This window comes from Poeciliopsis prolifica, unplaced genomic scaffold (genome assembly GCF_027474105.1).
Source record: "Poeciliopsis prolifica strain line A6 unplaced genomic scaffold, Auburn_PproV2 SCAFFOLD013, whole genome shotgun sequence".
NCBI lineage: Eukaryota > Metazoa > Chordata > Actinopteri > Cyprinodontiformes > Poeciliidae > Poeciliopsis > Poeciliopsis prolifica.
The window spans coordinates 11228966-11255846 of NW_026562388.1; the positions used below are offsets into that span (position 1 = coordinate 11228966).

A 26881-nucleotide genomic window follows, 5' to 3' on the forward strand; every position below is an offset into this window, starting at 1 on the left:
CGAACAGTAGAAATCTAAAAAAAAACCTTTGTATACAGCAGCAGAAACAATAAAAACCTTATGCTCCTTAATCACTGCAAACACTTGCAAGAATGAAGAGTCAAGCTTTACGAATGCATTTAGGACGCAAATTTTTGTAGTCAGTGAGGGACCATCATGTGCGGGACACAATATTTTATTCTTCCAAAGATTTTAGGTATTTCCTACAAAGAGGGAGATCAACAGTTAAGATATTTGGATCCAGAGGGGTTTTTATGAAAGAACAAACCATATTTGCAAAAAAAAAACAAACACTGCATTTATCAGTATAGACAGTTTATAGACAGTTTATCTATTACTCAAGATTTTATGTTCAAGAATGACAAGAGAGATATTCCTCTGGAATAGTTTCAGCAACAGATGGAGCTCCAAGGTTCACAGACAAGTGGGGGAGCGCACACTGTTGAAACTTTTCCCCACAGGCGTTATTCGAGAGCATTAACAAATGCATACACACTTGACTCTTGTTCATGTTATGCTATCCAAAGCCCTGTGGTGTTATGAATCTCTATGATGTCCAAGACATCAACAAAAGTGAAGTTTTTAAAAGTAAAAACATGCCAGACAGTACACACACTAAAAACTACATATATTTTATCTATACCTTGTTTGTTTTTCTTCTTGGTGGTACCAGTGTGACTACATAAAGAGAAATAAATCAGTTTTAGTAGAAATTGAAAATTCTCCTGAAATGAATTTTGTGTCACTGAATTAAAAAGAAGGTTCTGTGTATTTTTAAATCAACATTAATTAAGCATCAATGCAATTTAAAACTTCTGCTGATGGCAGAAATTTAATTGCTGCTGTTACTTCTACTCTGAGTGTTTCACTATTGTGAGTGTAAACATGGTCAGGAACACGGCCGGGTCGTAAGAGTGCAGTAGCGACACTTAATGATGAAGAATCTTGAGGTTATATGTATTTTGGATAATATGGATAAATGCATCACAAAAGCAGCTTCTGGCTTGAGTGCACAATACCTTGCGTCCTGAAGCGCATGCCCGTGCAATATTTCTTTTTTGTTTAGCCATATGGCCATTATAAATATTATTAAAGATTAAAGCCTAAAATTATGATACATGTCATCTTCTATCTGGGTGTTATCATGGCTGACTCAAATAAAACAGCCAAGTATTGTCAAGTTGCTAAGATTACAGCCTAATCCAATCAACAAATTCAGTCTACTATGAATCACAACGCTTGGACGCAATACAGGGCTTGGCCAGGATTTTACTACACTTGAAGTGGTCACAAAAAAGGGTGAGGAACCGCACAGAATCTCCAAATGGAGGTGGATGTGGCCGAGGCGGACTGTGGTGGAACCGGTAAAAACCACACCCGTGGAGAAGGGACTTTACAGGACTGACATGTTCCCACAGGTTGCTGCCAGGGTTATATTAGTTTTTGGGGTTTTTTTATTGTAGTTTAGTTGTATTTCATTGTGACTCTTTGCTTATCTAGTTTTAATCAGGCTTTAGAGAGTGTTTGCTAGTTTTTATTAGTTATTATTAGTTAAATATTGTTACATTTTTCTTAGTTGGAATATAAATTACTGTTTCTTAGTTGGAATAAGAAAGAGTATACCAACTAATACTATTAGTACAAGTAGTACTAATAGTACCATTGGAATAGTACTAATACCATTAGTAATAATGGCACTAGTACCATTACTTTTCAATAGTTTCATTGAACCATTGAAATTGGTTCAATGTTTAAAAAATTGAATATTTTGGTTCATTTCAATGTGAAGAAAGATTTTTTCTAAATTTTGCTGTCACCATTTTGTGAAAATGCTAACAAGAGGAATATGATGTACCATAATTTGATATCAGCTGATGTAAACTGCTTGTATGTGGGAAAAAAATAATAAAAATCTATTTCGCTATTCTATTTGAAAGGCCAATGAATAAATGAATAAAAACAAAGGATAGAATATCCATCATTTCAGTATGTTTTAGATTTATAAACATACCATATAAATTCAGTCATAGTTTTTTTTTACCATTAATTATCATGTATTTATTTCGGTTAGCAATTTTTTTCTCAATTTCAGATTTAAAACTGAGAAAACATTTGTGATTATAAATGGTAACCCCAAGTTACCTTTTGTAATTATTTATTAATGGTAATAAATAATGTCCATTTATTTATTTATTTTAGTTGACAAAAATGTTTTCTCAATTTCTGGTTTCATTATTTTGTTAGTTTTAGTTAACTTTACTAACTCTGGTTGATGGTGGTCCTGGTCCCACTGCTTAAATATTCCCTACTTTGGATTCAGAACAAGTTGTTGCAAAGGAAATTATAAACATCTTGTCAAATTTTTACAACAAATTACAGAGTTTTATTCAATCTAATGTAAATAGGAACAAGTCTCATATTACCCTTGACAAGTTGGTCAGGTTCTTGACTCAGTTGGGAATTACCTCTTGCTCTTTCTGTTCTTGACCTAGTCATTTTCTGAGTCTCAGAACTTGCTTTGGGACCCGTAAGCTTTCGTATTAGAAGTCATGACAACATGCAGCCTAAACCACATTGCACATTCACAGATAAATATATTCCAGTTTCTGTTTTACCACAATCTTGAAACGACAGAGAGACATATGAGAAGTACATAACCAATCTATCCTGAGACACAAACCTTTGACTAGAAGTTGTTTTCATATTCAAGGTTTCAAACATGTTACCCATTTATGCAATAATTTATGCTCAGAGTCAACACATTCCTCAACATTTAAAGTGAACTGTTTATGAAGTAATTAGGGATTATTTTATAAGGTTTTTTTTAACTGCCAGAACTGCAGAGGCTAATTCTGTGGTCTTTGAAGGATGCTTTGAAATTACTTTGTGAAAAAGCAGTTCTTGTGAAAGAAAATTACGATCTGAGGTTTCTGTTTACTACTATACCAAAAGAAAAAGAAACTCAAGTTTTCAGTAAGTGAAAAAAGTCTCAGCAAGAAAAAAGTATAAATCCTTTCACTCAGTCAGGGCACTTAACCATCTGTACCACCTGTGGTCAAATCCCAAAGTGGTCATTTCATTCCTCTGGCTCTATGCAGTACAACCACATCCATAGATCATGCATTTCTGCCAATAAAACCCCCATGACTGATCCAGAGCATGCACCGGTAACTATAATATCCAGTGGCAGAGACTTTAGCTATACTGTTGTGTGTTCCTCATAGCAACAAGATCATGCAACAGAATGGTAGTGGTAAAGTTTGTGTTTATTGAAAATTCAAAAATAACTCCACAGCAGCCACTGACACATTAAAGTCCTACCCTAAATTACAACTTTTTGTAAATGTGTAATCTCTGGCAGAGCTTTTCTCACCACTTGTTTTGCAGAAAAATCTGGCCACTTAAAGAAATCAAAGACATAACATACAAACCTAGTGTCACTTTTCTCAAATTACTTAAATTGGAATAAAACAAACGTTCCTTGCCATAGAAACTTTCCTTGTCATTAAACATAAACTGGACTCCACTAAAACAGGTTTTCCTTGTACATCTGGTCTTGTAAGGCCAAACATCAGAGAGCAATTAAGGTCAAGCCTTTGATAAAATCTTCAGTCATTACGACTTGTTTAATTGTGGGTCTTGGCAGAATATTCCCCCTTGTGAAAAGCTGGGTGTGTTCAAGGGTTTATCGCACCGACGACATACACAGGACTAAATCATGTTCTCCCCGTCTGGATGTCTTACTCAGAGTTGGCTAGTAGCAGCTAAAGTATGGATGAAATAAATCACAATGAATGGAAATGAAAAACAGAGAACGTTCTTTAAAAACGTACTAACCAATGACTGTTATTTGAATCTGGCAAAGTGATACGTAGACAAAACACAAGATAAAGTTTCATTTAATTTTGAAGGTATTGCTTTCCTCACCAGCATGAAAACAGATTTGTAGTAAATTTAACCACCCGGAGCTTAGCAGACACAACATGATCAAAACATTCTAGTCTATCAAAGGAACTGTAAAAAAAACAGGCAATTTCTTATCTCTAAGGGATAAAATAGACTGCCAATATGTCTATTTTCACCTAAGTATTTATAAAGTTTGGTTTTCAAAGTTGAAGGAATCCAGAAAGTTTCAGTTTTGGATAGAAGCAGCACACTGTGGTAACTGTGGTTCAGGGGTTTGATTCAAAATGCCCGGAGACGTGGTTAGCAGAGAGGCCATTTAATATTCTCCAGTTTATTGTAGTTGCTCTGATCATTCACTTAGTGAAATGCCACAAGACAGGTCAGCAGGAAGAGCCATTACAAAGTGCTGACTGAGGCTATGTCTATTTGCTGGTCAGCGTCATGTGTCAGTCTGCTTTGACAGCAAGCCAAAAACAGCTTCCAACAAGAGAGTAGGTGGAGGGACTTCTTTTTTGAAGAGGGATAAAGCACTGATTTTTAAACTTTAGTAGTTTCACAAAGAGCATAAGGCTCAGAGTGAAGGCATAGAGTAGGCTGATGCAAGGAGAAGGAGTAAGAACAAAGTAAAATACTGTAGTTGCTTTCAGAATAAGCTGAATCTTGTGCTAAATTTAGTCAAGACCAAGGAGATGTTCCTTCATTTCATGCAAGTACAAATGCTGAAATTTTAACTGATTACGTGACCAAGGTTTAGGCTTGCACAGTCATTGCATTTTTGCAAAGACAAAGTAGACGATTTTGTTGCCACACTTGTTGACAGGTTGATCCAAATCTTTTCATGATGAACTAAATATGCCAGAATTACAATATGATATACCGACTTCACTTATTGAAGTAGGTATATCTAAAGAAAAGTGGAAGAAATACTAAATTATTCATGTGTGTTCCTTAAGCATGTTGGATGACTCCATTTTCAAATGCACTCCTGAGTTCAACCTCACAGGGAACCCTGCATTGAAAAACTAAAACGAACAAAATGGTCCCCCACACAACCATGCTTTGATTCATGTCAGCACCGTGCTTCATTCAAGAGTTTGATTAATGACATATCCATCTGCCTTAGCACTAAAACCAATGTGCATTCTGGGACAGCTACCTTACTGTCAAAAAGCATTGTGCAGTATTTTGACTGTACAACAGCTGCAGAATCCTTGGCGGTGAGAGGGATTTGGCTTTGGATGCAGACTTTGCTGAGGCTTTAAGAAAGTTTCAGTAGACAGACATATAAGTCCAACATTTTGGCCGGAGATGTCTGTGCTCCTTTGTTTTGCATGGTCTCGCAGGAAGCCAAGCACTCATGGGACTCATTTGGCTCTATCTATTTAAGAGGATACCAGGCTCAGTCAGTATTAACATTGCTGATATTCAAAACTCTATAGTAAATCTAGGCTCACACTAAAAACAAAATGTACTTTTGTTTTTGTTTGAGCCTTGATTGGTTTTTTCAGTGATATGTGATACACTTAAGCCCAACATTTCCTTTTTTTGTCCAACATACAGTCACTTAAGGACAGGGAAGCTTTTGTAAATCCTCAACACGTTTGATATTAAGCCCAAGGCAAAAGGGTGTCGGATTACACCCCTACTACAAATTTAGAACCGAAAACTTCTAGCCACAATCTTGTTTCTGTCACAAGAGAAGCTGCTCAAAAAATACATAAATAAAAATGAGGCTCTTTGGTTCAAGTATAACGAAGCAAGGGCCTTGACCTTGTTCCAGTTCATTCCCAGTCCACCAATGCAAGGATACTAATTATAACTGTTTATAAAAAGCATAGAGCCCTATTCAGAGAAGAGCAAACAGTAGTGTACAACCCTGGGGAATTATCTTATTCTTTTCCCCTTTACCAGCCTCTTCATCAACAAAGGCCTGCTCTGTTTAAGTAGCAATCAAACAGCAAAACAACCAAATAATTCTGGACATCACTTTTGAGTAGAAAACCAGACAGCCAACTGGTACTGTAAGTAACTTTCCCAAGCACTGTGTTTTAATTTTAGAGAAAACGAGATGCATATTTGATTTTAGTCAGAGCTACTCAGAGTAATATTACTGCTTCTTTTTTTTTTTAATCCTGCAGGTGCAAAGATCATCTGCTGGAAAACATTTTGACTTGAGCCCATGGCAGACGTTGGTGTGGTTTGTCTGAAAGTGACTAGTGATCCATGATAAACATGAAGAACTCCCACCATGACCACAGTTTCCTCTGAAAAACAGCTGGGTGGCTATGTGCAAAGCCTTGAGTCAACAAGCGGCAGAACCACCAGCCGCATTAGTCACCAGTAAAGCGGCAGGACTGACATAAGCATAACAGTTGATGTAGAGAAAACTGCGGGTATTGTTGTTCTAACTGGGTGTTGTTTTTTTTTTTGTTTTTTGTTTTTTTGTGTGTGGCCAGGTTCAATCAATTTTTATTCCCATTTCTCTGCATGCTTTTGTTTCTCTGGCTGTGGTTTTAAGCCAGAGTTCTGCGACAAACTGTGGACACAGTTGTTGAAGTTTTAGAAAAAGTGCCCAGTAGAAAACATGGCACTATTTGAATTCTGACATGTATTTTGCATCGTTTTTGCCACTTGGGTTGAGCAATAAAAGACGAGATGCATTGAGAAACTGGCAAATGATTTTCAGTTTGACTGACTTTCACTTAGAATCTTTAAAAGTTCTATAATTTAGTTTGAGACCTTGATGAGATGAAAGTGAACATTGGTAGGATTTTACCTTATAACTGCTACCAGCCAAACATATAATGTGCTTAATAAAAGTCAGTGTTCCCAACTATTAATTGGCTCAGTAAAACCAGCTGCAAAATTTTTTGACAAGGTGGCATTATTGGATAGTTTAGTAATTAGTAACTATTAATGGCTCACAAGGAAGCAATTTTACTTGTGAAACAACACAAATAAACCTGGAAATCAGTACAAATACAAACTCTCCAGAGATATGCAAACTCACATCACGAGCAAGAAACATCTGATTTAAAATACAAGCTGAAGTCAAGATGGATCTATGGAGTAACGCACGCAACAGTGTGTACATCCTCTCTGTACACCAGCAGCATGCCTGCAGCAGTCTGATGTGTCAGCACTCAGTTTGAAAAACACATAAGGAATGTATCAAGAGAGACAGCTCAGCTGGAAATAAAGAATCTTTGGTTATAATGCCAAGACAACTTCTGTTTCATCCATGTTCACAGATGAAACAGAAGCTGCCTTATTTAAAGTTCACTTTAAATAACTAGAAAGCCTATTAAAATAATGTTGAAAACTGTATCCATTTAATGAAGATGCATGTTCTTGGTGTATGTTTGTTCACAGACACTTTAGTGGAATGTCAGTAGAGTAGGCCTCAAAATTAAGTGTTAGAAGAGACCAAGTGAGACAAATAAAACTGGTCACAGATGTTGAACTGATGGAGGATTTTTTTTTTACAGATGTAATCAGCATAAGTCAACCATTAGAACAGTGCCACTGTGAGCTTTAGTGTACTTCACTGGGATGTTGTATGCTAGACCAATGTAACTATGAAGTATACCCAGTGCAACCAGCTGCTTTCAAAAGTCACAACAATTAGAGTTCACTTGTATGAAATTTAATCTCTGTTTAGGTTCTGTGGAGGCTTGGTGGGTCGTTCAAGAATGTTAGTGAACAAAAAGCAGAGCGGTCCTGGAGGAAGTCATGGAGAAGTTTAAAACAGGCTTAGATTTTAAAATAGTATCCCATGCTTTAGACATCTCATAAAGCGCTGCTCAACTAATTTTTTGAAAATGGTCAGATTGTGGTATAAATACAAGCCAACTATAACTTGGCTGTCCATCTAAATCGAAAGACTGAGCAAGGACAACATAAAGCAAGAGCCAAGAAGCCTTGTGTGATTCTGGAGAAGCGCCAGAGATCCATAGCTGATAGTGCAGCCTGCGTTGAATCCACTGGCAAATCATTAAAAAGACACAACTATATTTTTATTCAGCAGTGAATGGTTAGCAAAGTTAAAGTTACCAAGAAGATAAATAAAGCTAAATACAGGAAAATTAAGAAAGAAAACCTTACGACCTGCAGATGAAGTTCTGCTTCCAAAAGGACAGAAATCCTTTTGAACATTCAGCCAAAGCTGCAATGTGATGATTTAAATCAAACCATATTTGTGTATTAGAAAGGTCTAGTCAAAACCCAGATGTAAATATGTTCAATAATATGTGGGAAGACTTAAATATTAATCCCTATGGTCAGACTCCATGACAGAAATTTCAGTCTACAGATGAGTAAAGCTGACAGTCATACCCCAAAGGAGTAACGGCTGTAACTCCAGAGAAATGTAGCAGTGCGAATTGTTGTATCAGAGGGACTGAAGTCACGCCATCATTTTCTGTTTTTTATTTGTAAGAAACTGAAAAACAGCTTTCTTCCACAATTCCCATGCTCATTTGAACTTTTGATAACCCTAAGTTTCAATCAGTTGTTTAACTACTAGCAGTGAAGGATCTGGCAGTAGCACTAAAAATGTCCAAAGAACTGGCCTTCTGTGTGTTGGCAGTTTCAAACAACTGCCAACACACTGATCTGATTTTGGAACATGCTGAAACTGAGAGTGATTGGTGTTTTATATGTGGGACAATTTCAAGCTTCTCTGGCTGAATAATACTGTTTCAATCAAACCAAATAAAATAAACAGTATTCAAAGAGTGGTCACAGAAAATAGTAAAGATGATCAAAGTTTAGTGCAATGACTTGAAAGTCAACGATCAGCAGCAAACCTGCACATCTCTGTTATTCAGGTACCAACTGGCAGTCGTCCCGAGTGGTTATGTAAGCAAGACCACAGACATGACCTCAGCAGGCTGACACATCCTGTTCTGCCCATTTCTGTTTCCTGCAGAGAGCTCATGTCAGAGAACAGTGGGGTGAGTGAAGATGATATGAAGGGCTCAGGTGGTGAGTACATCCTGTGTGAATTATCACTGTTTCAGCTGGACCAGGAGTATCCGCTACTAACCCTGACCTTCAAACTGAATTTTACAGGATCTGGAGTTGACAGGGATCGCAAACCCTATATTGCTGAGCTTTAGGAATCATAAGATGTTTAAGTCAAAGGTCAAAAATGCTCTTTGGTGGCCAGATGTAAAGATGGCTATAAACCATCAAAATATATATTTTCTTTTAATCACATCAAAAACATCACAGAAACAGCACATGACACTGGAAAAATAGTTACAGTTGATGCCTCAGAATTTAATAGTACTTGTTCCTCACTTGTTGGGGTTTTGAAACTCCGGCCTGGAGCTTCCTTAGAAATGATCGAACAATCATGTTTGGACTACTAACAAAAACATAAAAAAGGCCAAGAAACTGATTTAAAATCTCAAAAGAAATTAGATTTTTGTTTTCATTTTATTGAAGAGTTGAGGTTTTGTGTTACTTTTTGTGCATCCTGGTTTTGTTTGGTGTCAGAGAATCAGAATAAGTTTGGCTCATTCACCACCGTTCAGCTTCCAGCATTTTAAACAAAATGTATACCATGATCTAATTGCTAATTATGACAATTTTATTTAGCATTTTGACGCTGGTACAAAGGATAAAAATAACAAACAAACATAAGTGAATTTTGAGGTCATTTCCAAGTGCACAGAATATGATCCATTTTCACTGTACAAATTAACACAAGTTTTACGAGCTTATATTAACTAGTTAATCAGTCATTCTCTCTGCTTGGGTTGGCTGATGAACTGAAATGCCTCTCATAGCTTCCCAGCTGTAGTTCTAAACCAGAGGTATCAGTGGCAGTTCTTTAGCTTTAAATTATTATAACACTAACCCTTATTTTCAGCATCAAAAACAGGGTGACGTGATGCTAGAAAAACATTTAACTTGAAAATAATGGTGCATATAACGATGACGATCTTGATTATGACTAACCCACATTTTCCTTAGCTTTTCTCTTTTCCATTACAAATTTTCCACTTTTTTTGCAAACTGATGTACAACAAAGGAGGTTTGAGACTATCCAAATATGTAGTTTGCATGCAAAGAGCAAATGTATTAAACTTAAACTTAAAATATAAATCCAAGGCAAATATTGGAGTCAGTCAGTCTTCTCTGATTCACATACTGAAAAAAATAATATTTTGATGATTGCGATTTTGTGTGGTTGTGCAGCTCTTATTGAAAATATTACCAAACAGCTGAAATTGTATTTCTTGAAACCAATTTGTATGCACAGCCACAAATGAAGGAGGGGCAACAATATGTTTCATACCATGCTTCATTAAACTAAAGAAAACTCAAATCACTCAGCTAATTTTGCTCGCATCTTATTAAAAGGACTACATTGTAGGGAGTGGAATAAGAATATGTAGGAAATTTCAAGTGGTTTTGGAACCAATTTATTAAAACTTTGGTGAATGGGAAATGCCTAACGTTTATGGGAAATGCCTAACGTTTACTTTTTGCTGCATATGGAGTGAAATGATGTTGGATTATTTTCTTAAGGTTGAAACAACCTTTTCATCAACAAAGAAAAATTTAAAGCTTGATTAAAAAACCTGACTTTCTCTCAACAGTCAAGATTAAAACTACAATATAATGTTATAAGAGTTCACAGATTCAGCAGCAGAAGTATAAACACTATTCAGGTTAGTTTTTCAAAATGTTCCAATAGAACAGAGAAGAAATGTCCTTTATTGTCTCACACTGTGAAAATTCAGGTGTAACAGCAGAACAAACCCACAAGATCAAAAAAATTAAAATGAAAAAACATGTCATCATTCTATTGTCTTCCTTCTGGTTTGTCCTTCCCTCTGCTATTGCGAGCTAACTGATACCACTTGCCAAGCTGAGTAAGTTTGAAAATGCTGCTGACATAATAAGCCAATTCCAATGGATATCTTGTATACAAGATTTGCATTGTACCTCTTAGATTCTCTGGAACATAAGAACAAAAGTAGGTGCTGAATATATAATGCAACTTTTGCTCCTCGATTTAAAAAGTAGGATGCGAAGCCAATATAATCTATCTTTTCTCGAGCACCTAGCCTCCCTAATCCTACTCAGACTCCTGTATTAGGTCTTGGCACTGATCTTGCTTTCTGACTCTTAGTCTCCGTGACCTCACATCGCTCATGCTTTCCAGGCTTTGGAAGCGGTGGATCTTCAACCTGATATTTGAAACCACAAGTTGCATCCGCTGTACACCCCAAGGGAGCATGGTTCCACCCCTGAAAGATCGTTATGGACTGAGGGAATGCAAAAAGAAAAAAGAAAAAAAAAAAACACGGTAGTTCACAAGGGCTCCAGTGCCTTACTGGAAAGAGCAGGGCAAGTGTTCAAATAAATATCAGATTAGTGTTAAAGTGCAGACAATTTAAGCTGAAGTTTTTACTCAGACCTGAAAATGATTAAGTAGACTGATTACTGCAGTTTACTCTTCAGTTAGCTGGAAAGACTGAATCGGACAGAGTATGGGATTAGTCAGCTTCAGCAGAAACATGAACAGCAAACAGAGTCATTGTGGTGGTATTTGTGATTCAGGAACACTGTCTGCTCCTCGGAGCGTTATGCCTGCAGTCCAGTCTACTTCTATTTACCCCAGATCTGTGACTCAGTACACAAATATGTCCTGTGAGTCAAGAACAAAGAAAACATATGCATAGCAACTGTGCGCTCTCCAGAGGTCTTGTATTGATTAGAAGATTTACTATGACTTCGAGATAATTGTTTAGGGAAGGAGGATGTAGAAAATGCGTTTTTGTGAAGAGGGTGCCAAGATATTTAGCTGCATTTCACTGAACTACCACAAGCACGTGGTTGCCTTTGCCATCATCATTCCACAACACCAGCAAGAGCTCAAAATGACATAAGACTTTCGCTAATTAGCAGGAGAATCATCATAAATGTCAGAAATGATTAAAAATGTGTCTGTGGTTTGGTAGAAAGAAATTACCAAAATGACAAACTGGTAAATTAGTAAATTATGACCTTAGTGCCCAAATAAACTGTAGCACATAAACAACTAGAAAACCACTGGGCCTGAGGTCAAAACAGGGAACTATTTGACAAGATAAGTTAGAGCTTGTAAGCAATAAGAATCTCCATCAAAATACTCCCAAAATCAATGACCCTGCTTTTCCTTAATCGGAAATATGGTTGTGACCGCGACAGAGTCATTAATCAAACCAAAAATGCAATTTCCAATGAGACTGAGTCTTAAACAATCAGACATCCAGGCCAAGAAACTATTAAGCTTGTCTGATTAGCAGTCTTTGGAGAATAAGCTGAACGCACTGAAAGAAACCTTTGTCTGGGCAATTATTAGTTGGATACATAACAGTCACCGTTGCTCCAAAAAAAATCAAAGCAAAACTGAAGCAGTCACAAACCAAAACAAATGCATTTCAAAACAACTTTTTCCATCAAGCAACATGGATTAGTATGTCTGTCTGGAAAGCCGGTAAGTTTTCCGATGTTTAAAATTAAGAGATTTTTAAGTATGATTTTTCTAAAGCAGCAAAGGATTACTTGCTTTGTGGACTATTTTATTTTACGTTGGAGTGCAAAATGTATGGATTCATAACAGTTAAACATCGAGATGTTTTTCTTCAGGATATGCCACCAATCATCTCCATGATAAATGGGAGATCATCTTGGACTCAGTATCCTAGATGGAAAAGAGCTGCCTCCAGCATGATGCTGTCACTCCAATGTTTCACAATGATGGTGATGATGCAGGAAATTATTCTGTAAGTTTTCTGTGTTTCCTAAATGTTCTGAGGCAAATAGAAAATGGGACTTAATATGTGTTCCTTTAAACAATGACTTTCTTATTATTATTCTTCCATACAGATCAGATTTGTGGAGTACATGACTAGTTGTTGTTTCTTAGTTGTTCTACAAAAGGCTTTTTGGAGGCTGTGTTCTGAAAGAAGACATATATACACAGAGAATCAAGTTGGTGACTGGCTTCAGATGATTTTCAGCTTGAAAACCTGAGCATGTAAGACAGGCCAGACTCTGACCGGTCAGACAGCAACTTGGGAATCTGATCTTTCAAACAATGAAATCTTCTTCACTCAGTAAAAAAGATTCAAAACGTCTGTTTTCAGTATCAGTGATGATATAAGAAGGTTTTTGAAAAGAAAGTGCATCATCTGCCATGTGGAGAAAGATAAGTAAAGCTACAGTATTTCTCAGGAAAGTCCCACTGAAATACAACATTTCTTCTTCCACAGAGTTCTGGTCCCGACAGCGGAACAGGATTAAACTAAAAATTTTTAAGAAATATATATGGATGGTCAAATTTTGTACAAAGCCAAAGAATGGAAATGGGCCACAAAATTTTGATCGGTCTATCTATAATTTATAAGAATAAACATAAGCAGATCAGGAGTGTAAGTGTCCTGCAGTACGTTTTAATAAAAACTTTGTTTCATATGGTATGTTTCCTTTCAGCATGACAGCATTTCATGAAAAGTTATGGTAGCTATAAAAATGAATATATTATGCAAAATAAAAAGAAACTGCACGTTGAAATGGATTCTTCATCATATTTTTGGATCAGAACTAATCCAAACTCTCATTAAGAGCAAATGAAAGCACAAATGTTCAGCCAATTTCAACAGCTAAAAAAAAATCTGTTGATTTCAGTGGAATAGTTCCCATCTGTGAATTTGCTTGCAGAGTTAACAAATACAGCATGTTTAGGAAGCAAATTAAAGCAATTCACCATCAGAAAGCTTTACGTACTCTGTAAATACTTTAGATCGTGACGACTTACATAGACTAACATATATGACATGAGTGTTAAAACCCTTCTGGATGTGAGGAGAAACATTTGTGGAGCTACTTACACAGATTGGGCAGGCTGCTTGGTGGTCACAGGTCGCGGGGTCTGGAGCTTGATGGTGTCTGCGGCCTTCCTCTCTGAGGGTCTTCTCTGTGGTGGCTCTCTCTGGAAGGGTTTGGTGCCTGGCTGAATGCGCCTCAGAGTGCCCCGCTCACGAATGTACACCTGCTCAGGGGCCACCTCCTCACAGCGGGGCCCCTGAAAGCCTGAGCGGCACACACAAGTATGGGTCGGCTGCAGGAGCCGCGGTTCTGACAGGGGGGCTGGCAGTCAGCTGGGGAGAGAGAGCACAGAGGGGGATCATGTTCTCAGCAGCACAGATCGGCGGGTATGGCCCCTTGTATTAAGGAGCACGAGGAGAAATGGCTTTTCCTGATCTCAGCACGGTGGCTCATAGTGAATTGATTCAATAAAAAGGCCTCTTATTTAACTTTTGGGGCATTTTGATGCTTTCCATTTTGTAAAGAGCATGACGGGGTTGTCCGGTTAAATTCGTTTTGAGTTTTTAACCAGCCTTGTTTAGTCTAAATGTAAATGATCACTTACATTAATTCTGCAGGAGGTACAGCTGTAAAACAAGCTTGTGGATTAGTTTAGTGCTGCTGGCAGTTCTGCTCTGTCAGTTTTGCTTCTAATCAAGAATAAAGTGCGTTCTTTCACTGTAATGAATGGCCATTTAAAAACAGGCCATAAAAATACAGAGGTCATAAATAGGTTTAAAAAAGTAATACTGTTTGCTGGAGGCAGACTCAGAATAGCCAACTACCCTACGGAATTTTAATGGGACTTTATAGGAAGGACCAATCCAAAACAGCACAAAATTGTGACGTAAACGGGGAATAATGGATGTAATTCACAAGTATGCACAAAAACATTCTGAAAAGTGTGGAATGCATTGGTATTCAACGACACTGAGTCGTTGATTAAGACACTGAGGCGTCTTAATCAATTTTGTATATCTTGAGACCGAGTGGTTTCACATTTCTCTTTGCAAAGTAATTGAGGCTCATTCAGGTTGGATGGATGCTCCAGATTTTTGAACGGATTCCTGGATCGGGACTTTCACTGAACCATCCTAAAACACGAATAAGCTTTGAGCTAAACCATTTAATAGTAGCCTTATGCTAGAAGATAAATCTTTGCTCCATTCTCAAGAGTTTTGCAGATTTTCTTCTGGCATCTCCCAATATTAACTCCAGTCATGTTTGCCCTTCAGCTCTAACCAGCTTCGTCGTGCCCAGACAAGAAAAACATATCTCTTCTATAAAAAACAGATTTGTGATGAGCACAACAAATAGTTATCATGGCAAAATATTATCTTACATGAACTGCAGATTTCTCCATTTCCTCCTGAGTTGCCATCAGCATCTTGACTGCTTCTCTGATTTATGTATTCTTTACCAAGCCTGTTAGTTGAAATGAATGGCCATATTTTGGTAGGATATAAATTTTTCCATACGCCTAATGTCTATAGATCTATAAAGAATACTTTATAAAGCACCTCAGACAGTTTGTGATTAGTGTGTGATATTTTCACCTGTCCGCAAACACAGTGTGATCAACATAGCTCACAGTCAAAGGAAGATAATCAGTATCTCTCTTCTTAGGGCCTGCCTTTACACTCCATTTACTTTAATTCAGGAAAGACTCTGGCACCCATTTTAAAACAAGCAAGCTGACCTAGTGTCACCAAAGACTGGAGCTTACAGCACTTGAGGATTTACGACACTGTCCTCAAACAGTACATTAGGCCACTGGTCTGCGGTGGCTAAAGCAAACAGCGGCGCTCTGTCAACAGCAATGGAATGCTATTGACACAGATGCTGTGAATGCTGACAGATCGCAGGCAGGATCGCTGCCACGGCTCGAACTGGCAGCCAAAAGGGACTTCGCTGGTTGAGAACAGCACTCCATACCTGCTCAACATTTCCTGTTATTGTATTGCTGCTCAGACTCTGCTCGCTTGTTATGATATGGATCCTACAAACAATGGCCAGATCAGTTTCCCATCTATGGCTACATTAAAATCTTTTTCTATGTGCCTCATCAGCCTATGACAAGAGAATGTAATAAGCAAACACGATTCACATTATCTAAGTTTTATACGTATTACATTTAACTACACTTTTGGAAACAAAACCAATTTTTTATTAATTGTACACATACAGAGATGTGGTTGGAAACTGTACAACTTGGTAAGTGTTCTGAATTTTCCATTATGGGATAAAGTAGGTATTGCCTGCATTTTATTTTGGCAAGAAGTAAAATACCCCAGTTAGTTGAAATATGGGCTGTCTAAACGCTGCCGACTTGACCCGATGTCTGCTCAAACTCAAGTCCAAGATGTAGAATTAGATCAAAAAGGTCACAGATTCTTTGGGTATTATGGTGAAGGGGGACAATGTGTGAGAACAAATTCCTCCAATAAAACTGTCCGAACTGAAATGAGAAACAATCCAGAACTGGTCACGATGGTACATGTTCAATGACCCATTTTCATCTGTGAGTCCCGGTGACGACAGGAGACAAACCTGTCTGATAACAAAGCAGACAGGTCAGTGACTCGAGGCCTGACATGTGGCCTCACATGCAGCATGTGCGCCCATGGCGTACATTGCCGTTGACTATCTGTTTGTCTCTGGGTCCTGCCCCTGGGCTGCTGAACACATTGTCACAGTAATTGCTGTCGTGCAGATTTGTCTTGCACATCATTAAAACTAATTGCCTCACATTCCACCCATTTCAGAAATATGTGCAGCAATTATTACTTTGCAAGAGTAATCATAAAATGAGAATCCATCAGAAATAAAAGAGGAGAAATGGAAAACATTCCTGGCATTGCCACTTCAGCCTTAATTATGACTGAGTCAAATTGGCTATGTTTTCTGGAAAGAAGGCTGCATCCAGTCATCTGAAAAGAGGAGACTATCAGACTGAAACTCTGAGTTCAGTCTCAGCACATAAGCGTGTGGCAATAACAACTAATTACTGACCAACAACTTCATAAAAACATCTAATTCTTTCATTCTTCAATCTATAATTATTTCACTGGCACCATCTTTTAAGGGTGGAATTGGCTCTTGCTATATTGCAATATTATAAACCAGTCTGGCTTCCCTGTTCCTGCAGAAGAAAAGCATCCCCACATAATGATGCTGCCAACTCCATGTTTTACATTATATACAGTATGTCCAAAACATTTGGTGTAGATTGTTTTGAAATACCTAAATGCACATTGACAATATGTTTTCTTTTTTTTTTCTTAGCTGTTTTGAAAGATTCTTTCATGCCTGCTTTTGAACCTGTGCCCTCTCAGTAACCACAGTGATTGTCCTTTAACATTTTTAAACACAGATAAGTTCAAACTTCCTGACTGTTTCCTTATTCTGTCAATATTCTGATATATTGATTAAATTTCTTTAAAAAATAAATTAAGCATTTAGCTGTAATGCATTATACATCACAATTATATCAGATCTCACACTCATTTTGTTTTAGGAATAAATAAAATTTCACATAACCAAATAAGATGATTACTTTTTATACATGTAGTTGTCTTTCCTACAGTACTAATGCAAAATTGCTATGCATATTTTCTCAACATAAATCCAGAATTATTTATGAGGCTTCTCCAGAAAACCCATTAGAATATGCTGGCCTCTTCTTGAAGAGGGAGGTTAAATAACTGCTATTTTCTCAGAAAACATAAATATGTTAAGAAAGACTTAAGGTATGCATTTCCTACTCTGTGTGAAAAAAGCACACTTTTCAACATCCACAAGGAAGAAAGCTCAGTGAATGATCATTGTGCTTGAACAACTCTTTTACAATCTGGATTTTTTGCTGTAAAACTGGAAATATTTTACAAAAGTTGTGGAGAAAAAGAATTATGTTTTTTTTTTTTTTTTTTTTTTTTTACAAAAATGTATATTTTAAAAGGTTCATTGCTACATTGTAGATGCCCACAGATGGTTATTGAAAGTGCCAACCAGTACACAGAGGAGAGCATGATCTAGCTAATGACATCATTCTGACAATAGGGAAAACTTCATTACAAAAGTTTATGGTGTTTTTTTAAATATAGTGTAATAAAGCCTGAGACATTCTGGAGTCAGCTCTGAGTTATTTCACTTTGCAGTTTCTCTTTGGACAATAAGCCACTGCATCCTTTTTTAACATCCGATCTGTTTTCACATCTTGAGACAAATGCACACTGCTAAATCCAACACCTACAGGAGCCTACAGTTATGTGGAGCACAAAGCATGTCAGGACAAACTGGGCTGATATCAGGTTTAAACAAATTAAAGAAGCTTTAAAGCTGCTTTGTTTGATTTTGTTCCTTTTCATTAAGCTTTGTTCTGTTGGAGTTTTTTTTATATTGTCCCTTTCTACTCTTACCAACAATTCCTCAAAATGAGGAACTGCTACAGGGCCAGCAGTACAATGCAATTAGCTAGGCTGCCTTTAATATAAATCTTTCATAAAGATGGCATTCGACAATAACCTGAATTTGTTCAGTTGTTTAAACGTATATATTGATTCACATTAACTGCAAGGTTTGAATGACTTGAATTGAAGTTTTGACTACAATGTCTTATATGGTTGGATATGTTTTTTTTCTTGACATGACATTTGTGTCATTTTATTTTATTTTACATCTATATTCTGAAATTAATAGAATAGATTTTTTGGTTTGTTTTAATTTAGCTTGACTAAGAACTATATGAGAATAATGCAACTTTGTGTAGACCTATTAAGCATCCCGTTTTTACAAAAACGGGTTGCTTTTTATAGTGAATGTTTTTCTAATGAACATAATTTTGCCTTTAGTCTTAATAGCTATGTTAAAATACAAATGGGACACTTTATCGCTTAATTATCACTGTTCAGGCCAACCCTGAGATGTACTGATCCAAATATGTCTACATTTCAATAAGGGGCTGCAAAACATGGGTAATTTATTTATTGATAATAAATACTGAGCAATGTTTGTTAAGTGAGTGTTTACCTCAAGGCAGTGATTTGGGCTTTATTACTGTTGGTATATTTACAGATTTCTCAATTTGGCTGTAGTTATCTGAGTTGAAGTATTTGCATCTAATTAAGATTGCAAATCTTTCCCCCCACTACTGGATTCTAATTCTAATTTTGTACTTGTGCTTGTTTCTACTTCATTACAGCCCACAAGAGGTTTTCTTTACCTGCTTTCTGAGTCAGAGGTAATTCAAACCATAAAATCTTTACAGCCCTTCCATTGAGGAAGGGGCAATCTGAAACCAAAACCAGACTTAATTCAAACCTGGAGAGAAAACTCCCATATGTCACCAGTGCTGCCAAGTGTAACTCAGCGGTTCTGAAAATTATATTATTTATTAAATTAAAATAACAAATATCTCTGCTCTGACTGAATGCATTGCACATATTCATAAGATTTAGCAGCTAGAAGATTTTCTGGAGATTAAAATTTAGTTGAATGTGACTGAAGGTGTGATTTACGGCAACCAAAGTTTGACACTAAAACAGGAAGTTCAAGTAAAAGATAAGATTTTTTATATTTTGATTGAGCTGCATTACAAATTATACAGGCAACAAGAAAAAAGGATATTATAGATTACTAGTTGTTGGCTCCATTGTTCTAGTGACAAAAAATATTTCTAATGCTGAAAGACATTCACAAAACGTTTTATCAAAATAAAAAACCTTTCATCTGTCTAAAATTTTCAGTGTGATGTTAACAAAGGCAACAGTTAAAATCAAGCTGGAGTTTCATTGTTCAAATTATTGATTTCTTAAGGTGCATGGATGACCTGGGTTATTATGGAAATCTAGTGTAAAGTTTATGTCAATAGCCCTGTTAGAAATATATTTACTTAGCAAACATATATATGATTTTCAAACTTTCACAGTCAAACATAGCATCAGGACAGAGCAAAACTTCTGAGGCAGAATATTAAGTCTGGCAGACCTCCTGTGATGACATCAGGAGCTTTTCTTTAGGGGTCACCAAAGAACCTGACAGATCTCAAGAAGGAGGTCAAGTGTTCAGGATTGTGGGAGGCAAAGCGGGGAGACTAGCTTGAAAATTCGCCTTTCATCCATGCAAACTGTCCAGTGAGGAAGTAAGAATTGGTCTATTGAGCAGTTAATACAATTGCCCCTCAATGCTAATCATTTCAAGTGAGTGTAAATCTCTTTCTAACATGTGATTTCCACATGTCATGCAGTGCAAGAACAATCAGTGCAGGCCAGAAAAATATTAACTTTACTGTCTATAACTCTAAAAGCTTTCTCACACTCACACACGCACACATGTGCATGCACACCTACACACGCACACACACCAAAAAACTTCCCAACAAACACAACTTTTCTTTCTAATCAGAGCCAGAGAGAAAAGAGGCTACCACTGTTTGAGTGATCCTTCGTTTGCCCTTTGTGGGAAATCACACAACTATAATTGGCTGTTTTACCAAATTAAGATGTCTCTGTCAGCAGCAACAGTATAGGCTTTTCTGTCCAATACAGTAGTCAGAACTTTTACTCTCTGAACCCACCTCATGTCTGTGAGGGAATTTTGATAACCCACATCCGACCCATGACACGCATAACATTACATTCAGGCATTCCATACCGTGCCTCCACTACTACCCACAAACTCCAGCATTTGGCTCTTAATGGGCCACATGCTGGTACGCTCCCTGGATAATATCTGGATTTTTGGGGGAGTGCACTGACAAACTTGTAAGGCTCAACTCTGAGAGACGTGGTGTTCACCAGAAAACCCCAAAAATCCCATCCTCCTCAAGTGGGGGGTTGCTGTGAGGAGGCAGTCACCTCCCAACAGCTTCCATATGGTCTTAAAAAAGAAGGGCGTGATGATATATGGTACCCTAACAACACAGAGGCCTGGGTGAGTGCATGTGCTGCAGAAAGAGAAGGTTGCTTGTTGTTTATGTTGCACAGGAAGTGTCAATCAAGCTTGATCTTCTAGAGATTCTTTGAGATGATTGTCCACATAATTCTTGCTGCCTGGACCAGAGCTTATAAAATATTAATAATAAAAAAAAACTTTAACAAGAATGTTTTATACTTCTAGTCAAGTATGAATGTAACACTTTATTTACCCATTGGATTGGCCCTTCTTAAAATAATAAGCTGGTTTCTCAAAATAATGATTGCATTTTGAAACTTCAAACCCGCTGTTGAACAGTTTTGCTTATATGCATGATTCTGTGTGGTCTTAAAAGGCCTTACATTTAATTGTTATTAATTATAGACCTCGTTTCCAATGCGTCTTTGTCAGCAGTGGCAATTGGAAAAATATGTGGGTCAGGACATCAAAACAGAACTCAATTGCAACCTACAAGCAGACGCACCAGCTGGAGCGGCGAAAGTCGCATTCCTGGTTTGGGAAGGCAAACCCAGAAAGAACTGTCCAGTCTTTGTGTTAATGATGGGGTTTCTAGACTATAGAGTGTGTATTGATTACAGGATCTGTCAAAAAAAAAACTATAACTCTCTCGAAAGGAGTATCAAGGCCTCTAAACTGTAAACTGTGCAACCCCTACAAATCCACCCAGCACATTTGAAAGCCAAGGAGGACATAGAGGCTGTCTTCATTGCATGATTTTCAGCTCGGGCTAAATGACATCACCAGAAAAAACAGATTATTTAAAATCTCCTTCTGTTCTTGTAAATCAGAGAATGCAGCTATGTTGACTTGGTTCGCATTGACGTCAGGTCAGTTCCTTGAATTTCTCAAAGCACGTCAAAGTCTCCAGCAGCAAATATTCTCAAGCCATGTGATTTTTGTTAAATGCAGAAAGAAAAAATATTCTTGCACCGTGAATATAAATTTAGAAGGCTGACTGGTGATATTTGGTCACAGTAAAGACTGCAAAAGATAGCGTCAAAATATTTATGTTTCATAGTGTGGTCATAAAGGGGAAGAAAAAGTAAACTGAAATGGTTTGAACCATCTATAAGATGGTGAACCTAAATATTTGGAGGTTGTTTTTGAGGTCAGAAAATGCTCACACATGTTATGATACTTCTGCAGCTGCCTCCCACATGGAAAAGTAAAATGTGGGCATTAACCCTTTAACACTCACTAGGATGTCTAAAGACAGAGAGGAAATCGTAAAGCTGTGTTTCAACATGCCTTCAGCACTGATACTAAACTTACAAGCAAAAGACTTGCACATCAATAAAATTATTTTCTAAATTTCTCACTTTTTCCATGTATGAAAGGTTGCGTATGTAATCATACGCAACCTTTCAAGGTGTAAAATTAGTCCCTATATTCAAAATGCAACAAGAAATATTTACATCAGATACAATATGCTCAATTAGACATGAACAAAAACCACAAAATGTGCAATGTAAGCAGAGTTTTGTAACTCAGACCTTCAAATAGGGACTGGATTATTTCAAACTTGTCTAACTTAAAGCCTAATAAACAACCTTTGAAAGATATAAAAAAATGGCTGTTTACCAACAATACCCATCAAAGTTTATTGAGTTTGAGAGGATTTGCAGGGAGAAAATACCTAAAACTAGAGAGTAAAACCAGTGTAGAGGTAAATTATGTCTCTAGAAGATTTTGTAGCGATGACAGACTCAAAACAATTGGCCATATGTATGATAAAACCTACAGCCTCAAAAGCAATTCAGGCTGTTATTACTGCTAAAGCTGCTCCAAAAATATTAAGCCATGGGTGTGAACATATTATACTCAGTCTCAGTGTGGTTTCGAGCATCAGCTCTCATCACCGTTCAACCCAACAAATCTTGGCTATGACACGGCAAAGCATCTCAAACCAACCAGCAGTCATAGAAACAGTTTATTACCCCAGGTTGTCTCTCAGATGAACAAATAACAAACCTCTGTCTCTCTGATTTAAATTCCACTTATTTACTTTCTACATAGTGTAGATGAGCATGAGCCCTCAAAAATAAAGGCAAAGTACATTAAATATGCCCATCTAAGTGTCTAGATTTTCCAGATTAAAAAAAGTAAGGATTTTAAAAAGTGCACGAGAAACCTGAAAGGTGTGCCAAATCAACAGAAACACAAACCAAAACTCCTGGTCAGAATAAAATCAGATCAAAAACCAGATGTAAAGATTCGAAACTTGGGCCTTTTCTATTAGGTCAAAGTTTTAGGCTTTGTGTCGAGGCAACCAAATCCAAAACGACTCATGTGATCAGTGAGCTATATCAGTGGGTAATTGTAATTCAGATTATGAACAGTGATACTGAAACAAGATACCTTGGTGAGATTACCCATAGCTAATGCTGTTGGGACTCAAAGCCTCATTCAAGAGTCTAAAGATCTTAAGAAATTTTCTGCAGGCAGATACAAATGAGGAAATACATGATCTAAATCTTCTACATAGTAATAGGAGTTTTAAGAGTCTCCAATCTGTAATTACATTCTGATGTACAAGACGCATAATTGATGGTTACTGTATTTACCATCAAACAAGGCAAAAATTTCAACTTGCACTCCAATTCCACATCTAAGGAAATGATTATTTTGCAAACAGAAGCCATCCTCAACACAAGCTGCCCATTGAAAAGAAAATTTGCTGATAGTAAACCAATGTACCGCTTCCTCATTTTGGAAAATTGCTGTTTTGGCAGCTGTGCAGCATCCAATGGCTAACCATTACTGGCAGGATAAAATGTGTTTAAATCTTATCTAGAGATTAATGTTATCTAATTAATTATCAACTGACATCTGCACTGTTCCGGAAAAGCATGTCTTTGAGACACTGGCATGAACATTAGCGCATACAGCAGAACATCCTGTTTCTGAACCACCTGATGTTATAAAACCTACCAAATTTTTTGGTAAACATACAGCGATTTTAAATGTATTTTACTTGAACATTTTAAAAGTTGGTCACATTACAACCACAAACGTCAACATATTAAACTCCAATCAGTTTCTTTAAGCAAAATAGAGAAAGTTTGTAGCAGACTGGGTGGAGAGCATCTATGATCATCTATTTTAAAGTCTTACAGATTCTCAGTTGAATTTAGGCCTGGATTTTGCCTGGCCCATTCTAACACATAATTGTAATTTGATTTAATTTGATTGTAGCTCTAGTTATATGTTGATGATTGTTGTGTGGCTGAAAGGTGAAAGTCCACACTCAGCTCTTTTGAAGCCTCGAGGGTACATAATTGTACTTAGATGCATCTGTCTTTCTTCTGTCCCTGCAGAAGTCAAGCACTCCTACAGTGTGATGCTGCCAACACTAAATTCCAACATTGGGATTTTGTTTTCAACCATAACGAGCCAAAACACTTCATTCATGTACCAACACAAGGCAAAAAAAACTGTTTTTCAGCCACTTAAAATGTATTGCATTACATAAATCCTTAATCAGTACCATGACATAACCAAACAACAGAAAAGTCAAGTAAATCAAAGGAAATAAAAACGTATAGTATTTGACAACACTGGCTATTTTCAGAAATTACTTCAATACACAAACACGTCTGGTAATCATCTTTCCTAAGCTTGTCAGGACATACATGGGGGCAAGTTCTCAACATTTTCAACATCAGCCCACGCACATTGACATATTCCATTTTACTAAATGTGTTTCAAAAGAAACACCAGCGGCTTCCTGAGTAAAAATAGTAATCAGTTCCTCACATATATTTGCTTTGATAAGGCATTGCTATAAAGCCCACAGCTGACACTTTGGACGTTAGACATTACATCATCCACTTTTAAGTAGGAAGTTCTTAAATATAACTCAGCAAATTTATGTTTTCGCTTATTCTCAGATGTGACAGATTTGTTCCTTTTCTTTCCCCCGCTGTGAAAATGTTTTCCCATACTGGCATCTCCTTAAAAAGTATCCTGGGACTCAGGGAGGGACCGAATAAAGCTGTCCACTAAATTCTTCTAAGTGGGGTATTCGCGAGTCTCTATTCCAGTCTGTGGCCCACGTTCTGGCACTTTGCCGAAAATGGAGCCAGTAACATTGCCTCCAGTCAGACCTTTGTGACGGCCAAGCTCTAAGGGGCCCAGATGATTGGACAGACCCCTGGCCTACTAAAGTGCACTCTCTTCATTTACACGGACGTGTTAGGCAGAACTTGTTCAGGTAGATGAAATTTACTCAATCAGTATGTGTCTTTATGTTGGATGTAATACACAGTTTGTACAGCATGTCTATGTGAGGTTGTGCAATATATGCACTGTGAAAGAGGGAAGCAGGCCTAATAGGAAGACTGCCGGGTCACTCAAGCCTATTGTGTAATTGACCAGAGAAAAAGTGTGTGTGAAAAGTGTTTGCATGTGTGAGGAGGAAATAATTATCTGAAAAGGACCGGAGAAGCAGTAGGCACATTCTCTTGCTGCTCCACGGAGATGTCCCTTGTAGTGTAGCGTGTTTTTCTTCACTTGTAAAATTCAAAGATAACTTTTAATGAGAAAAAAGCCCTTATTTCAACCTGTTATTACAGTCTCCAGAAAACTATATTGGTGTTTAACATAAGATTAAAACATGGAATCCAAAGACTAACTCTTGGGTACTCAGTTTTTTTTTGGGATCGGTCGAGAAAGCAAAATCACAAATGCCTATGTTGAAGAACTAAACCAACTCTTAATGCAACATGTTTCATGGGAATAAACTAACACAAAGTAATACATAGCTATACACCATATCATGCATAGGATAGACCAAAGAAGAGGCCAAGAGGCTCAACGTAGCCCCAGAGATTTACAGTTCAGGTGGGAGAATCTCTTCATAGGACAACTATTAGTCATGCATTCCACAAAGCTGGCCTATATGGAAGAGTGAAAAGAGAAAGAAATAATAAATTCATAAGAGGTCCCATCTGCAGTTTGTCAAAAGTCATGTAAGGAACACATCAAACACATGGTTAATGGTGTCTGGTCAGATGTTGAACTTTTTGGCAAAACACTGTAGGCGCTTTTCCATTCGAATTTCAGTCTCTGTTCGCACGAGCCAGATTTATTTCCAATAGCAGAACCATCCTGGCTCAGTCTGGCTGTTGTACAGCCTAATTGCTGTACATCCGAGTACTACGTGGGAGCGATCTGATTTACAGCTGATCACATTTATTGATTAGCTCGTCAGTACCATACAGCAAACTCCAAACAACATTTCTCATATATTTTAGCAATGGCCCATTGACATGCCGAGTGCTTTCAGAGAGCCATTCAGTGTGAAGAAGTGTAATTATATGAGTTTAATCATGAGCAGCACCAGGAACACATGCGTTCAGTTTTGGAGCGGAATGACCGTGACTGAGCAGACCTGCGAGTACCTCATCTCTCTCTGTCTCTCGCTGCAGAACGAGCAGCAATGAAGAAGAGAGAAAGGGTGCAGCTGTGGTCAGCTTTCTGTTGCAACTGCAGTTTTACTCAGATGGTGTGAAACACTGAAAATACATAATATTAGCTTTGTATAATGTGCATTTTATTTTTTTCTTGCATATTTTTTAAAATAAAGTTCCCAAATGGGTATTGGTTGACATCTTTTGACTGCATTACCTAAATTCAAAGGTTCATTTAAAAAAGTAAAGGGCAGGAATATGATTACCGTATATTTATAGGTAAAGCAAGATAATCAGCTGATATGAATCTTTGTCATATTGTAGCCAGCAAAAAAAATGTCTACAAGACAAAATGAAATATCTGGGTTTATTTGAGTCCATCAGAACCACAACTTCATTGTTGATTGTCATTGCAAATATCATCAAAGAGTCATCCGCAGCTGCTGAGCCCACGTTCTCATATCCATGCTATGGGTCTTATGAGGGACAGACCCATAATGGAGACGCTCACCAATGGAGTAGAACCGCCCCATTAACTGATTAGAGTGAAACTTGCCAGTGGAAAAGCACCTCAGGTGTTGGAGAAAAAAAAAAGTAAATCACACCTCACTCTGAAACCACTGCTGTGTTTCATCACTTCCACAATGAAGCATAGTGATGGCTGCCGCAACACCATGCTGTGGGGAAGGCTTTCTCTTCTGGAACACAGTTGATGAGAAGCTACATGCAGCTAAAGATGGGGAAATCATTGAAGAGGATCT

General features: G+C 37.4%; 1 protein-coding gene across 1 annotated transcript in view; it reads right to left on the bottom strand.

Annotated features, from left to right (window-relative positions):
• LOC129365281 (latent-transforming growth factor beta-binding protein 1-like) overlaps window positions 1-26881 on the bottom strand; it is a 103469-nt gene that overhangs the window by 69682 nt on the left and 6906 nt on the right. Inside the window, 2 exon segments of the mRNA XM_055038405.1 lie at window positions 13800-14022; window positions 14025-14069. Of these exon segments, the coding sequence (XP_054894380.1) occupies window positions 13800-14022; window positions 14025-14069 (268 nt within the window).